The following is a 16,097-nucleotide window of genomic DNA, read 5'->3' as shown; positions in this document are numbered from 1 at the left end:
GACCCTGAGGGTCACTTAGTTCAATTTTATCTTTATGTTAAAAGACACTAAGCGACCCTAAGCGACCATAAGCGACCCTGAGGGTCGTTTAGTTCAATTTTATTCTTTATGTTAAAATACACTAAGTGACCCTAAGCGACCATAAGCGACACTGGTTCAATTTTATTCTTTATGTTAAAATACACTAAGCGGCCATAAGCGACCCTGATGGTCGCTTAGTTCAATTTTATTCTTTATGTTAAAATACACTAAGCGACCCTTAAGGTCTCTTAGTGCAATTTTAGGTATAAATCCTTCAATGCAACCCTCATGGTCTCTTAGTGCAATTTGAGGGTCTTCTGTAAGTGATGTCTATAATCAATCAATTTTCAGTAGTGACCAAATTGCACTAAGCGACCCTATGAGACCCATATGGGTCGCACAGGGTCGCTTAGTGCAATTTGGTCACTGCTGAAAATTGCACTAAGCGACCTAGTGCGACCCATATGGGTCGCTTAGTGCAATTTTCAGCAGTGACCAAATTGCACTAAGCAACCCTGTGCGACCCATATGGGTCTCATGGGGTCTCTTAGTGCAATTTTCAGCAGTGACCAAATTGCACTAAGCGACCATAAGCGACCCTGGTTTAATTTTATTCTTTATGTTAAAATACACTAAGCGACCCTAAACGACCATAAGCGACCCTGAGGGCCGCTTAGTTCAATTTGATTCTTTTATGTCACAGAATGTATACCCTAAAAGACCCTTAACTGCACTATGCGACTCTATGAGTTACAAATGGTCTTTTAGTGTAATTTTCAACTCAATATATTCATATAATTTTCAAAACAGTAATGAACTCTAACAATGAAAATAAACTTAAAATTATATAGAATTTTCACTTTTTTCAAATTGCACATCAGTTTACTCAAAATCAAAATTATTCTAATCCATTAAACTCATAATCTTAATCATTCTAATTCATTAAACTATAATCATAATCTTACTTGTTCATTTGATGAGAACTGACAAAATGAAGTTGATTCCTCCATTGTTGCCTCCATTATATTTTTTTCAAAATAAATAGCATAAGAGAGTAAGGGAATGAGTGAAAGTGAAATTATTGTGGAAATAAGTAAAAGAAAATAAATACCAGAAAAAATCTTGTCGCCGGAGCTCGTCGCCGGCAAACTTTTGATTGTAGAATGGGATACTGTCTTCAATGGAGAAGAAGTGAAAGATAAAGGAGGAAGACGAAGAGTAAGGTTGCTCTTTAGGGTTTTGTTATATTGATATTAACCTTATTTTGTTTACAAATCCTGCCACATCATCTTATTTTAAAAAATGAAATAACTATAAAATTTAATTAAAATATAAAAGCCATTTTACAAATATCAATATGTGATATAGTCATTTCGGCAAATTCCCCTTTTCATATACTATAGACTTTTTATATTCGTATTTTCAAAATTCATAATGATTTTAGTTTGGAGGGAGAATGACTCTAGCTAATGATGCAGTAGCAAAATGTATGTTTTATAAATTGCACCAAAATCTATCAATACCTTTTTACTAGGTATATCATATATATATAAATATACATTATACAAGTATATTCCAATAATATATACAAGGATGGATTTTCCTATGTTGAATTAGTATATACTAGATGTAATAATGTAGGTAAATGTATATATATATATCAATTATAAAAAAATAATAACTATAAATAACACATAAAGATTAGTTTTTTTATGTTTAATTGAATACGTCAAATATATATTAGCGCAAATAAAAAATAAATATATCAAATTATCAATGGGTGAAAATAATATGACAGAAATTAATATTTTGCTATGTACATGAGAAGTACAGAATCTGGAAACATATAGTATAATTTCTAAAAAAAAAGTTACAAAAAAAATTATAATTAATTAATTAATTTTAAATTAGATAATAATTGGAAAATAACCAGAGGAAATAGCCCAGTAGAATCTCATTAGTCACCTCATTAATATGAATACAATACAATCCACCAAGTACGTATACCATTTATTATTTAAAATTTCTATCATTTACACATTTGATTTTATTGTGCATTAAATTTTAGATTTTAATGTATTGTGCTATAAAACTAGTACCCAAACTTGAAAACACCAGCAGTGGCGATCGAGGGCAATACTATTATGGGCCTGTTTGGCATAGTTTTTAGGGAAAATTACACACATCACCGCATGTAGCAAAAAAATTTGAAATATACGGTATGTTATATTTATACGGTTTCATATTTCAAATATACGGTATTTTTTTATTTGTGGCATTTTTTTATTTGTGGCATACGGCAGTGCAGGAGGTGGTTAGTAGATGTGGTACCTATATCCTATTAATACATAATTTTGAACTAACATATATATACACATGCTTTTTTTCACCGTATCTATATCCTATTAATATATAATTTTGAACTAACATTTTTTTTGTCAATTCAACTTTATTTTTAAATATTATATGTCAAATCACTTTAATATTTTTAATCAAATCAATACAATTTTAATCTTATATTTTAAACTATTTTAATTATATTAATTCTTATAATACAAATATTACAATTTTCATACTATATATTTAAAAAAAATCTCAATACTTTATTTATTTTTTTTGTCTTTTTCTCTTCAGTTATTAGTTCATAGATACTTTTAGTATGATAATAATAATAATAATTACAAATAAATTAATTTTACTTATAAATATTTAAAATATAATTATTAATATTAAATAAATATTATACTTTATTAGTATAATACTTACATAAAATATTATATATTTAATCAATATAATCTATTTCTTTATTAATTGTTACAATTTAAAAATATATATATTTATGTTCCTTGTTTAATGCAATTTAACATTTTTGTATATACTAATTATAATATTCTTTTAGTTACAAACTTAGTTTTATATATTTTTGTTACAAATATGTTAACTAAATTTACAACTTACTTTTTGAAAATATTAGTCACAAATACAATTTTTTTAGTTATAAAATTAGTTATGTAAACCATTGTTACAAAATTAAAAAAAAATAGCAAGGAATTATTCTATAAATGTTGTCTACAAAAATATAAAACTTGTGTTACAAATCTGTAAAACTTGGTTATATATTTATAAATATTGTTTACAAAAATATTTTTATGTAACTGGTTTACGCATCTGTAAAAGCATGTTACAGGTTTGTAACATGTAAATTCATAGTTGTCGTTGTCTGTAAAAGCTTGTTACATGTTTGTAACATGTAAGTTCTTATTCAGCATTTCTCTATCATGTTGTTTAGGGTTACAACTTACTTTTTGAAAATATTAGTCACAAATATAATTTTTTTAGTTATAAAATTAGTTATGTAAACCATTGTTACAAAATTTTAAAAAATTAGCAAGGAATTATTCTATAAATGTTGTCTACAAAAATATAAAACTTGTGTTGCAAATCTGTAAAACTTGGTTATATATTTATAAATATTGTTTACAAAAATATTTTTATGTAACTGGTTTACGCATCTGTAAAAGCATGTTACAGGTTTGTAACATGTAAATTCATAGTTGCCGTTGTCTGTAAAAGCTTGTTACATGTTTGTAACATGTAAGTTCTTATTTAGTATTTCTCTATCATGTTGTTTAGGGTTGCTCAAGATCTAAACCAATCCAATTACCCCGAATCAATCCAATAATAAAAAATTGGATATTCAATTACAATTAATTGGATTTGATTGGATTTGTAAACTTAATCTTTCTCTATCTTGATGTTTAATGGACTTAATGTTGTAAACTTAATATTTAAAGGACTATAATGTGACAATTGTAAGGACTTAAATTGATATTATTACTCCATAGTGTCTAGTATTTTGTATGTTTTTTGTTTTGCTTGTTAATTTGTTTAATATCAACATTTAGGTTCAAAGATAAAAAAAATAAAAATAAAAATAAATCGACCAAATCTAATTACAAATGGATTTGATTGGATTTGTGGGCCAAAACGGATTGGATGATGATTTCCAACATCCAACATTTAATTGAATTGGATTGATTAGTGGTAAAAATGTTGAGCATCCCTAATGTTGTTTGTAAAAATTTGTTACAAATTTATTGCTATATTTTAAAATAATTTTATGATTATGACCTTTCAACTATATGGTTTTTTCAAGTCTAAACTTTGATTACAATTTTGTAAGTTTACAAATATGTAATTCAAAACTTATTTGAAGATGTTAATATATATATATATGTTGTCCATGATAATATTTATAATAGTTTTATATAAATTTGGAGTGTAATATTCATCATGTAATAGGATGGGTAATATAGATATCTGGGTAAATATTAATAATAATGGGTTGTGGGTTATATAATAGGTATAGATTACCGTAATATTGTAATTAGTTTAAAATACCGTATTTTCAGAATTTTTTTCCAAATTTGCCGTATATGTGTTAATTGCCCTAGTTTTTACTTTTACTTTTAGACATAAGAAGAAGAGAAGTAAAAGTTTGAGCTTTCTAATTCCTGTTTGGATTTATATTTTGAAAAAAGCTTTTTTCTTTGTTGAAGAGCTTTTCAGAGTGTTTGGTATATACTGCATAAAACCACTAATAAAATAAATATCAAATTTAACCATAAATATATGTTTATAATAATAATAATATATGTTATGTCTGAACTCATTTGAAAATTAATCGTTCTTTTGAAGAAAAAAATCTAATTACATACATATATGAATTAATATTAATTAATAGATAAAAAATCTAAAATTTTAAATTAAATATTCAAATATAAAAATATAAATGTAGTTAGAGAAAGAAATTCTATATATAAAACAATAATAAGAAAAATAAAAACTAAAAAAATCGTACCTAGATTTTTTTAGAAAAATTAGATAGAATACTTTTTAAGAAAAAAGAAATCGTATTATATAACTGTTATCTTCATAATTTAGGATAAAGATGTAATTTATTTTTTTGTTTTATAAAAAATAGAGGTAAAATAGGTATTATGAAAGATTCATTCAAACTAGAAAATAGCTTCCCATGTTTTTTTAGAAGTCCTTCCTGAAAAAGCTAATGAGTTAGTGCTTCTCTTAAAAGCTCTTCTAAATTCAAAAAGCTCTTTCTATATTTCATCCAAACACATCTAAAAGTAACTTTAAGACTTCAAAAGCTCTTCCAAAGCCATGCCAAACAGGACCTATGTCATTGATGAAACAGCTATTGGGCTTTAACAGATGATTGCCCATTCACCGAATAAGGCTCTACCCTTTGGACTTTGGTCACTTGCTTCCCTATATAGTATATACTATTGTCAAGTAAGTAACTCGACTGAACCCTTTTTCTCTTCTCCTCAGGGCTAGACCTCTACTCTTCCCCGTCTTCCTCTGAAATCGAAGAGCTTGATGCCCTAACCGGAATCCCCAATTCCAACGGCCCGGTTTCGGAGGAAGAAGAGAATTTGTTGAAGAAGCTCAAGAATCCCGAAGTCGTGGGAGCAAGCCCAAAACGAAACCCTTCTTCTCCAAACCAAAGCTGCTGCTACCAATCCAACCTTCTCCATCTTCTTTGCTAAGTTTTGGGTAATGGTGAGTGCTCTCTTCTCCATCTCCATCTCCTCCATCTTCTACTCATTTTTTCAGATGGGTATTGTATTATTTCCATCTTCTACTGCTTGAATTTTTGTTTGTTTGAAATTGGATTTTTTATTTTTGCAAGAACTACACAACGTGATTAGAATTTTGGGGTTGGATTAATATGATATTTAGATATATGGGTGATAATGATCTTTTATTATTGAAATTTTTTGAGTTTGTGTGATGGGTATTTATAATTTCTTTAATTTGGGTCCATAGTTATGGTATGATTTGAATTCTGTTTTTGTGTTGATGAGGAATTTGGGTCCGTAGTCATCTCGAATGGCTATTTCGAAACTAGTTTGGCAAATATCTGTCTATACATATTGAATCCTTTATGAGGCTTCAAAACATATTTAGTAGTTTTTTTTAATATTGAATCCTTGCTTTTGGACTTGCGCTGTATCCCCTGTAACTCATACAAAATACAGTCATGTTAGAAACCAGCTTTATCAACCAGAAGTAAGTTTAGTAAAACATTGGTAAATTTAGCTACTTCTTATTTATGTATATATGTATAGGCTTCCATTTCAATGTTAATCAGTATTAAAAATGAACAATCTCTGGAGAGATTCCATGGAGTGCTTTCATTAATATTAATAAGTACCTAACATAACTACTGATGTTCTTTAGTTCAGGAAATGGCTATACAGCTTTCATATAGACCTTTTTATCATGAATATGTATAAGGATGATGCCTTCTACCTAAAAAAGTTAACCAAAACTTGGGGATGGATGGGGTTGGAGCAGATCTAGTACGATAAGTCTTAACACTTTTTACATGAAATGGTTGGAGCTTCAATGAACCACAGCTCAAGAGTTTGTTGTGGATTCTTGGGTGGTTTGGTTCAGTCTAGCCCACATATACCCAATGGTCCCTTGGGTTAATGGTTGGGATGTTGATACCTAACTACATATTGTCTTTGGTCTGGTCCCATAACTACATATTATTTGGTAACAATTCGAGGATATTGGAATTAATGGGAAGTATAAGGCGTTAGTTATGATTAACGAGATATGTGACGAAAGACAAAATTACATTTGAGGGGCTTTGAAAGAGAGATTTGGCCCTAGGGGCATCTAGGTCATTTTTAGCCAAGTTAGTGACTTAGTCACTCTATCCTTTAGCTGAAAGGAACCAAGAAACAGAGTAAACAAACACAATAGCTCTCAACGGGCTAAAGGAGAAAATCAAAGTTTACAAAAATATGGGGAAATAATTTTTCCCAAATTTTATGGAATTTTTTTTAAAAAAAAAGTTTAAAAAAAATACGGAAAATGACAGGATACTAACAAAACGTTAAACAATGTAATTAAAACCAAATAACAATCACAAAAGTAGGGGAAAATTCGAAAAAAAAAAGCATACAGTAAAAGAAAAACACAAAAAAAATTTTGTTTTGAATTTCTTATATATATTAAAAAATTATGCAAAAAAAGTCTAAGTAATTAAAAAACGTAACGTAAAAAAACTAGAAAAAGTCGAAAAAAATATATAGTAAAAGACTATATAAAAAATAAATATAGTAATAAAAAATAATATTGAATGATAATAAATAATGAAATAATTATGTAATATATATATTTTTTTAAAATTAGCTAGCTTGTGTTATGCACAACTTACAAACACCAATCAATTACAAACTCCTACCACTTAAACAAGCAAACAAGCAAACATCAAACTGTTAATTACACTGTAATTTCCTCACCCATGCTAAATCCTCCTTTCCTAGGTTCCTTTCCAACAACAAGCTAAATCTATGACAAATTTCAGTTTTAATATTCTGAGTTACATAACCCACTAATGGCACCTGAAGCTTCCAAAGAGCTGAATTTCTAGCTCTCCACATGTGGTACACACAAGCACTAAGTGAACATGTGTATACTCTTCTTCTGCAGGCAGATTGTCTACTTCTCCTGATCCAATTCATCATCCCAACCAGTTCAAATCGATGGGATCCTATTCCTAACCAAGTCAAGATAGAATCTATACAACTCTTGCTGAACTTACTCTCAAAAAATAAATGTATGACCATCAATGCACTGACCACAGATAACACACAGAGTATCTTGAGTAATTCCAAATCGGAAAAGTCTATCTCTAGTCGGCATCCTTTGCTTTAACACCAACCAAGCCACAAACTTGTGCTTTGGATGTCCAAGTCTATCCCAAATTGAAGCAAATTTCCATCTGTTCTCAGAATTGTTCTATTCATCAGGTTATACACTTTAGCTACACTGTAATATGGCCAGCTGGGAACAATTCGTTGATAAATGTCCTTTAATTCATCCTTGACCCTTACTATTTGCTTCCAATACCAACTACTAGTGCTAGGTGCCTTATAATCCCACCAATCTTCTTGTTTTATGTACACTGTATGTATCCACTTCACCCACATATTATCTTCCTTGTTGGCAATGGCCCAAACATATTTCCCTAAGGCACACTTATTCCATAGCCCGACATCCTTAAAGCCCAGCCCCCCTCTCTGTTTAGATTTACTGATCTCTGCCCAGGATATTCTCCCATGGCCCTCCTCACTATCACCACTCTTCCATAAGAATACTCTACAAATCTGATTAATTCTATCTATCACTGATCTTGGTAGAATAACAATTTGAGACCAATATGTATTAATGGAAAGCAAAATAGAGTTAATAAGGACACCCCTCCCTGCATAAGAGAGATTCCTTGAGCTCCAAATTCTTATCCTTTTCACCATTTTATCCACCAAACACTCACACTCAGCTTTGGAGATTCTTTTGTTGCTTATTGACATCCCTAAGTATTTAAAAGGGAGCCTGCTTCGCTGAAAGCCAGTTATCTCTGTCAGTTGATGCCAAAACTCCTCCTGAATTCCTACTCCATATATGGCAGATTTCGACTTATTAGCCTTCAAACCAGATGTCTCCGAAAATAATTGGAACCCTCTTAATAACAGATAAGCTGCCTTGAATTCTCCTTTGCTAAACACTTGTAGGTCATCTGCAAAGCACATATGTGTTAGTTGTAAGCTTCCACATCTAGGATGGTATTGAAAATCAGGCTGCTTGGCCACTTTAGCTAGAATTCTAGTTAGATACTCCATCCCAATCACAAACAGTAAAGGGGACATCGGGTCCCCTTGCCTTAACCCTCTTCTAGCATGAATAAGACTCGTAGGAGCCCCATTAATCATGAGAGAAAATCTAGATAAACTGACCAGGAAACTTAAGGGCTGTCAACATTTCTTGTAAAATCTTCCAATCGAGAGAGTCATAGGCTTTCTGAATATCTATTTTGAAGAGGCAAGCTGCCTGTGCATTTTTCCTCCCATGCCCTCTCACAAGGTCTTGACATAGCATTATGTTATGAGCTATGTTCCTACCTTTAATAAAACTACTCTGATTCTCTGATATAATTGAAGGGAGAATCTCTCTAAGTCTCAAACATATAAGCTTAGTAGCTATCTTATAGACCACATTGTAGCAAGCAATTGGCCTATATTCACTAACATTCTTAGGGCAATTAGACTTGGGATAAGGGTTATGTTTGTAGTATTGATTTCTTTAAGAATTTTCCCTGAATGAAGAAAGGAGAGCACTGCCTTAGTTAGATCACCACTTGTGATATTCCACGATTGTTTAAAGAATGCACTGCTATAGCCATCTGGTCCTGAAGCTTTCTCATCAGGTATCGTGTATAGAGCAGCCTTAACCTCCTCTTCGGTATATTTCCTTAATAAAAATTCAGCTTGCTGCTCTGAGACAATAGCTCCATTCTGCACCACCGAATCCAATACAGCCCCTCTACCTCTCATTTCTGATCCTAGCAGTTCCTCATAATACTCATAGAAAGCATTTTGAACCTCTTCCTGATTATCCAGCCAATTGCCTTTCATGTCCCAAATAGAGTAAATGGCATTCTGAATATTCCTATTCCGAATGCTATGATGGAATAATCTAGTATTCTCATCCCCATGTTTTAACCAATCCTCTTTAACTTTCTGTTTCAGATACTGAACCAAATTTTTATGAGCCTGCAGATAGTCTTTTCTTCTTGATATCTCCTCATCTATCAGATGGCTATTACCAGGGTCAGTTTGTAATTTCCCTTGGACATCTAGCATCAGTTTGTGCTTCTTCGCCTCCTGTACAAACACATCCCCTTTCCCTTCTCTATTAAGCTTTTTCAACTCCACTCTAAGCCTCTTTAATTTTGTTATCAAACAAAACATTGGTGTCCCCTTAACTTCCTTCATCCAACTCTCAGCCACTGTCCTCTGGAAACCTTCAAGATTACTCCAAAAATTGAAAAATCTGAACGGTTTCTTATTCTCAGGTAGTGAGCCAAAATTCACCATAAAAGGACTGTGATCCATATCACCTTCAGGGAAAAAAATAACTTCAGCAGTATTAAACTTCTCTATCCAACTTTCATTAGCCAAAACTCTATCTAGTTTAGCAAACACCCTGTCCTTTCCTGCTTGCTTATTATTCCACGTAAAAAATGTACCTGAATACTTCATATCAACTAACCTACAATGCTCCACACAATTTTGAAAAGAGGTTAATTCTGAACCATTACCATGATAAGGAAATCTGTCTGCAGGAGATAATACAGCATTAAAGTCTCCCATTACAATCCAAGGGCATTTAATATCATGAGCAATATTTTCCAAATCCTCCCATAACCTCTCCCTACCTTGCATATCATTACACGCATACACAACTGTTATGGCCAACTGAACACCATTTTTGGCAGAGACAGCAAAATGCATCCATTGGCTAGCACCACCTCGAATATCCACATCATAACTCAAAGGGTTCCAAGCCACTACAATTCTACCATTAGGGTGATGCATTAAGTTTGTAGTGAAGCACCAACCCTTAAACATATTAAGGTATAAAGACCCCATATTTGAAGCCTTTACCCTTGTTTCTAGAAGGCTAACAAAACCAATTCTTTTGTTAGAGATCATTCGCATGACCTCCCTTTGTTTACTAGTTTTGTTAAGCCCCCTAACATTCCACCCAAATAATCTATCCATTTATGAATGGAGGCTCTCCCCCTCCATTCATATTAGACCTCATTTCCTGTAAAGTTTCCCCAACATGAACCTCAGCTTCTGAAAACTGTCCTAGTACCGAAAAGGAATTTCTCTCTTGCACCTCCTTATTCTTACCCACCATTCCTTTCTTCCCATTGAGAAATTAGTTCCCCTCTGTTTTTTCCTCTACTGTTCCCTGTCTCTGGACTGTCTTGCCTCCAATCGTAGACTGGTCTGAATTTGGTGCTCCACTTTTCTTCTCTTGCCAAATTTTTGATGATTCTCCTTGGCTCACTCTCTTCTTACAAACTTCCTTCCTGTGACCTATCCCTTTATATTGCAAACAAATATCAGGTTTCCATTCATATTGCACATCAACATACACATAATCCCCTTTTTCATCTTCAAACTTGATTTGATTTGGTAATTCTTTTGTAAATCTCACTTCAATTAGGACCCGAGCATATTGTAGCTTCTCCCTAGCCAAAGTTGCTCGATCTTGCTTCACCATTTTTCCAATTGTACCAACGATCTTTGCCATTGATCTCTCACCCCAGTATTTTAGTTCAAGGTTGCTCAGTTGAGCCCAAACCGGAACTGTCAATATTGTTTCCCTAGTGAATTTAGAGTTAGGATCCCATCTTTTCATGATAAGAGGCTTCCTATCAAAGAACTGGTATCCAACGTTCAGAATTCCATCTCTAGTCTCCACCGTATTAAACTTGAGAATAAAGACCCCTGGAGCTAATAGGCCTATTTTATCAATTCCCTTATCTTTCCAAATTCTACGAAAATATCCTTCCATCACCGATATTAGTGGATTGGCTCCCAAAACATAACAGACCAATGCTGAATTCCAATATTGAATCTCATCTTCTATATCTTCTGCTTCTATCTTAACACAATTAAACTCAATATGCAAGACTGGGTTAGTTTTAGATGTACCTGATTGCCCTTTCTTTCCTGATCCTCCTTTCAGAACCCCCAACCAATCGTTAAGTGTCTGTTTTACCATAGATCGACGATCCAAACCATCTTGTTCCAAGCTTGCTCCATTCGTAGATTGCTTAGACTGACAAGCCATATCATCTTTCTCCAACTCTGTTCCATTCTTAGATTGCAAAGAAGAATCCTGCACTCGACCCTCCTCGGCATTATCCAGTCGAATTCCATCAGCTTCCTCTTCTTCATCAAACACCATAGTCTCCACCCCTAGGATGCCAGCTATAGATTTTACTTTGATGACTGGATCCGTGGAAGATGGCCCTCTTTTCTTCTTCCTTGGCGTTTTCTTCTTCATTCTCGGTCTCCTTGCCATGGCACCAGCTCAAGCTGAAGAGAGAGCGGGAAAAAATTTCAAGTATAATTATGTAATATTAAAATATATAAAATATATGTGAAAATACATATTTATTTTTAATTAAAAAATTTTAAACAATAAATTAATTAAAATATTAATAAAATGACAAAGTTACTCTTGATAACATAACTATCATTAAGAATATGACATAATTATATTTTTTGAAAATTTATAAGAAAATAATCCCATAACATTCTCCTCTTTAAGTAAAAAATAAAAATTGAAAGGAATAAAAAAATAAGGTCATGTGTAATTTTCACATGAATAAATGTCTAATGAAAGCAGAGCAACATCGGCCCAATTCTTAAAAATGATGTGGGCTTATAGTGCTACTGTGCAAAGTCATAGCCCAACTTTTGTCAAGGCCTTCTCCGCCGACGGGTTCTGTAATCTGTTTCCTTCCAATTTCAGATTTTCAGAGGTTTGATACCGCCGATCATGTCTTCCACTCCGGCCTATTGATAAACATATTACCCACTCACCATCAAATTTTTTGACGTTTTGACGACAATGGTGCTAATTGTAGTCAATTCTGAACTGTAAAGGTGTATTTGTGTGTATCGTAGGAAGAATAAAACGACGACTTTTCTTTGAGAAAATAGAATTATATGACAGAGGGAGGAATGAAGTACAGATGTATCGAGTGCGGGAATGGAATGAAATCCCTCTTCGTTCAATACTTGCCCGGCAATATCAGACTCATGAAATGCGTAAGTAAATTCTAACCCTTTTCTTTTTCATTTTGTTTTTTCTTTTTTCATAGGAATTGTGTTTTTTCAGGAGAACTGTAAAGCAGTTGGGGATGAGTACATTGAATGCGAAATCATGGTATTTTAAAAATACCCTTTTCGTTTTCTAAATCAAATATTAAAGCTCAACATTTTTAAGCATCATTTTTTTCTTTTCCTTTTGGTGGATGGTTGGCAGATAGTTGTTATTGATTTGATTCTTCACAAGCCCAAAGCTTATAGACATTTACTCTATAATGTGCTAGACCCACAAGCTCTCAATTTGCAGGTATAGTTTCTTCTTCATTTTCTTTTGCTTAACCATTCATTAGTGTGTCTAACTCTGATGACTTTGCAGGGTTTGCTGTGGAAATGCAGTTTTGGATTTCTTCTATTGGATGCTTGTATCCATTCCTCTCCAATAAAAAATTGATTTTTTTTCTTTCTTTAATGTGATGCAATCTTTTGAATATAAATAAGTGCCTTAACACCCCTCAAGATAGGAGTTTGTTAATATGTAGAAGCAAAGAAGAATGGGGTTTGTCCACAAGCATTGATTATTTCATTTGGACAAGTCAAAAGGTTGCCATTGTTACTTTGATTGCAACTAAGTTGTTTGATTTCTCAGGCTTTCATCTACTTCATATTACAGAATGTATAACTGAACAGATCATGTAAACCTTTTTTCCTGCTCGTTGTAGATATTGCTTGATGTATTTCTTGGAAACCTCGGGTTTTTTTCTACCTTTGTACTTGCCATGAGGATTTTTTTGGGTACATGGTTTAATTCCCTCAGGTAAAATTTCTGAAAGCTAAAATAAAAGTCATGTCTAAAATTAGAAGCAGGGATTTTTCTTAGGTATTGTTGAGTGCTGATATGTCTTCAGTAGGAAGTATAGCTTTAATGATTAAACATGATTAAGTTATATAGCGGAAAAAAGTGATGAAAGAGGGCATTAAAAGGACCCTTGGAGCCAAGATCTCATCTTTCTAAGTGGCACATACTTGTTCAGATACTGCAATATATAATTTGGGCTATTGTTTGAGCAGGTACAAAGACATTTTGCTTGCAATCCTCATCTCAAGTTACTTCAAGTTGTGTCTCTTTGCTATGATGGTATGGTTTGACGATTTCTCATCCTTCTTAATTTAAATCTTATCTTATATAATACCTAGTTTAAGTTCAAAGTTGAACTCTAATTCAAGCTTGTCTTCTGCAGGTCTGGGAATTTCCATCTTCTGTGGTTTTTATCATTGATTTGTATGTCTTCTCGTCCAACACCGTAGCACTAAAAGGTTAGAGGACATGGCCATAGTTGATCACCCTTTGTTACTATTATCGGTTCATTTCTGTCTAGAGATATTTGTGCAGTCTGAATTGTTGAATTTAATGGCTATATATTTGTCATGCTCCTGATCGATGGTTTGGTCTTCTTGTTTTGGATGAAGCAGTGATCTCGAAGTCACCCACAAGTAGATGTATATTGACCTGTTTCAGTGCACATTTGATGAAGTTTTTGGTCACACAAAGCTGGAGTTGAAAACTTAATGATTTAAGGCATTTGATGTGATTTTCTATTTTCTTGTCGAAACTTCAATTGTCAATATTAATTGCTTTGTGCCTATGACCTATGACACATACGGCAGTGGAGAAGTGAGTAAAATGGTGTACAATTATGCCTTTTAACGTACAATCAATCACGGTTCAGGGTTATCTATGGCCAAATCTTTTTCTGGTTCGTGCCACCCAACAAAATGCATGTCAATTGGTGCAGTTACAGCGTAGAATCACAACTTCCCTAGTCATTTATCCTCCTCACGTTTTCTTCAATAGTTTCTTTAAACAATTCTCGTACAAGGAGTGTTGCTTCATAAGGAACTCTTGATAAAACCCATTTAGTCACACTTTCAATTCTGCTTGCAGTTTGGATGATTAAAAACACGCCATTTCAGAGTAGACACTTCAAATATCTCCCAAAATGGCATCAGCTCAACCTCAAGATAATGGCTATAGTTTACATACGTAATCAGTAACATTAAAGTACATAACACGATTGATCTGCAGCAAAATCCTGCCTTGGGAAAAAAAATGAAAGAATGCTAATGTAAACAAGTGTATTTTGGCCATTTCACCATTTCATGTAATGGAACGTTAAATGCCAAATACTATACACAATTAGCAGCACTATAGCCCCAGAAACGAATCCTTTTCTTCTGCACATTTCCACCAATTCCCGAACAAAACTGTGCCCTTGATTGCATCGAACGATTATTCTACAAAAAAGATGAAACTATTCAGAATTCCAATCTTGATTCTTCTTGAAAGTTTTCTCCAAGTTGCTGCTTTTAACCTTTGTCTAACTTTTTCACCCAGACTTATCTTCAGAGCCAGTGAAGAGAGGTAATGTGGTGTTTTGGTAGCTTCTATAGTCTGCATGATATCATACGAAATTGAAGAATATATATATATATATATATATATATATAAGCATATAGAGTTCGCTTCAACATAACAAGTTTTTTCTCCTTCGAAAGAGAAGGCTTCTCTTTTAGTTTTGAGTCATGCAATGCAGCTTGAGTTTCTTACCTCACTTCCTCTGGATATGGTTGCTGATGACTGGGATTATTTTCTGAACACCTTCGCTATCGACAGAAACGTAATGACATACCTCAGTGGCTACATTAAAACAACCGATCTCTCCCCGGCAAATGCACTGGAGCATTCATTCATGAAAGTCAGTGATGTTTCATTTGGTGTCTAAACCATTTACTTGTGCCAGATTTTCTTCGACAGCCAACAATAGGGAAGCCTTATGAACTTAACCGCAAGTTTGCATATGCTGACAGAGCAACGCTGAGACTGAAATAGGATGAAATTAATGAAGTTCCCGAATCAAACATAAAATACGATTATTATAAAAAACTTAGACTACATCATCAAACAGGGGTGGTGGCGCAGTTGGCTAGCGCGTAGGTCTCATAGCTTCGAGTTATCCTGAGGTCGAGAGTTCGAGCCTCTCTCACCCCAAACTTTTTTTTTATATAAAAAAAGTACCAGAATATTAGTTATAAGTTATCAAATATTTTTATGCATTTTTTTTAAAGTACCAGAATATTTTTAAGTTTTTTTTTTTTTTTGAAACGGCTATATTTTTAAGTCTTAAATAGATTAGTTATAAGTAATCTTAATATTTTTATGCTTCATATAAATTTTACATTTCTTCACATTTTTCACTTTATTTTAGTTTTTGCTCTCTTCAAAGGGACTTACTATTATTAAGTAATTTAAGATAATTTATTATTAACTTTTTTTTTTTTTTTAAAAAAAAA

The 16,097-nt window shown here is 32.7% G+C and overlaps 2 protein-coding genes, 1 long non-coding RNA gene and 1 other non-coding gene across 4 annotated transcripts; 2 read left to right on the top strand and 2 right to left on the bottom strand.

Annotated features, from left to right (window-relative positions):
* Positions 1 to 7,769: 7,769 nt before the first annotated feature.
* Positions 7,770 to 8,765, bottom strand: LOC133795454 (uncharacterized). The gene has a single exon (XM_062232903.1). The coding sequence runs from the start codon at positions 8,763 to 8,765 to the stop codon at positions 7,770 to 7,772; it is 996 nt and encodes a 331-aa protein (XP_062088887.1).
* A 3,462-nt stretch (positions 8,766 to 12,227) lies between these two features.
* LOC133797397 (protein ARV 2-like) lies at positions 12,228 to 14,481 on the top strand. The gene is made up of 9 exons (XM_062235282.1): positions 12,228 to 12,749; positions 12,820 to 12,867; positions 12,967 to 13,056; positions 13,126 to 13,171; positions 13,267 to 13,349; positions 13,469 to 13,563; positions 13,818 to 13,884; positions 13,988 to 14,063; positions 14,220 to 14,481. Exons 1-9 carry the CDS (start codon positions 12,648 to 12,650, stop codon positions 14,306 to 14,308), a joined length of 696 nt encoding a protein of 231 aa, XP_062091266.1. The 5' UTR covers positions 12,228 to 12,647; the 3' UTR covers positions 14,309 to 14,481.
* Positions 14,482 to 14,735: 254 nt separating this feature from the next.
* On the bottom strand, positions 14,736 to 15,580 carry LOC133797396 (uncharacterized). Its single transcript, XR_009875642.1, has 2 exons — positions 15,355 to 15,580; positions 14,736 to 15,198 (listed from the first exon to the last, which is right to left on the bottom strand). It is a non-coding gene; the product is annotated as an uncharacterized LOC133797396 (long non-coding RNA).
* A 131-nt stretch (positions 15,581 to 15,711) lies between these two features.
* On the top strand, positions 15,712 to 15,795 carry TRNAM-CAU (transfer RNA methionine (anticodon CAU)). The gene is given in 2 exon segments: positions 15,712 to 15,749; positions 15,760 to 15,795. It is a non-coding gene; the product is annotated as a tRNA-Met (tRNA).
* The last annotated feature ends 302 nt before the right edge of the window (positions 15,796 to 16,097 follow it).

This window comes from Humulus lupulus, chromosome 8, assembly GCF_963169125.1.
Source record: "Humulus lupulus chromosome 8, drHumLupu1.1, whole genome shotgun sequence".
In the NCBI taxonomy this organism is placed as follows: Eukaryota; Viridiplantae; Streptophyta; class Magnoliopsida; order Rosales; family Cannabaceae; genus Humulus; species Humulus lupulus.
The sequence above is the reverse complement of the archived record's forward strand: the minus strand, read 5'-3'. Positions and strand labels throughout refer to the sequence as shown.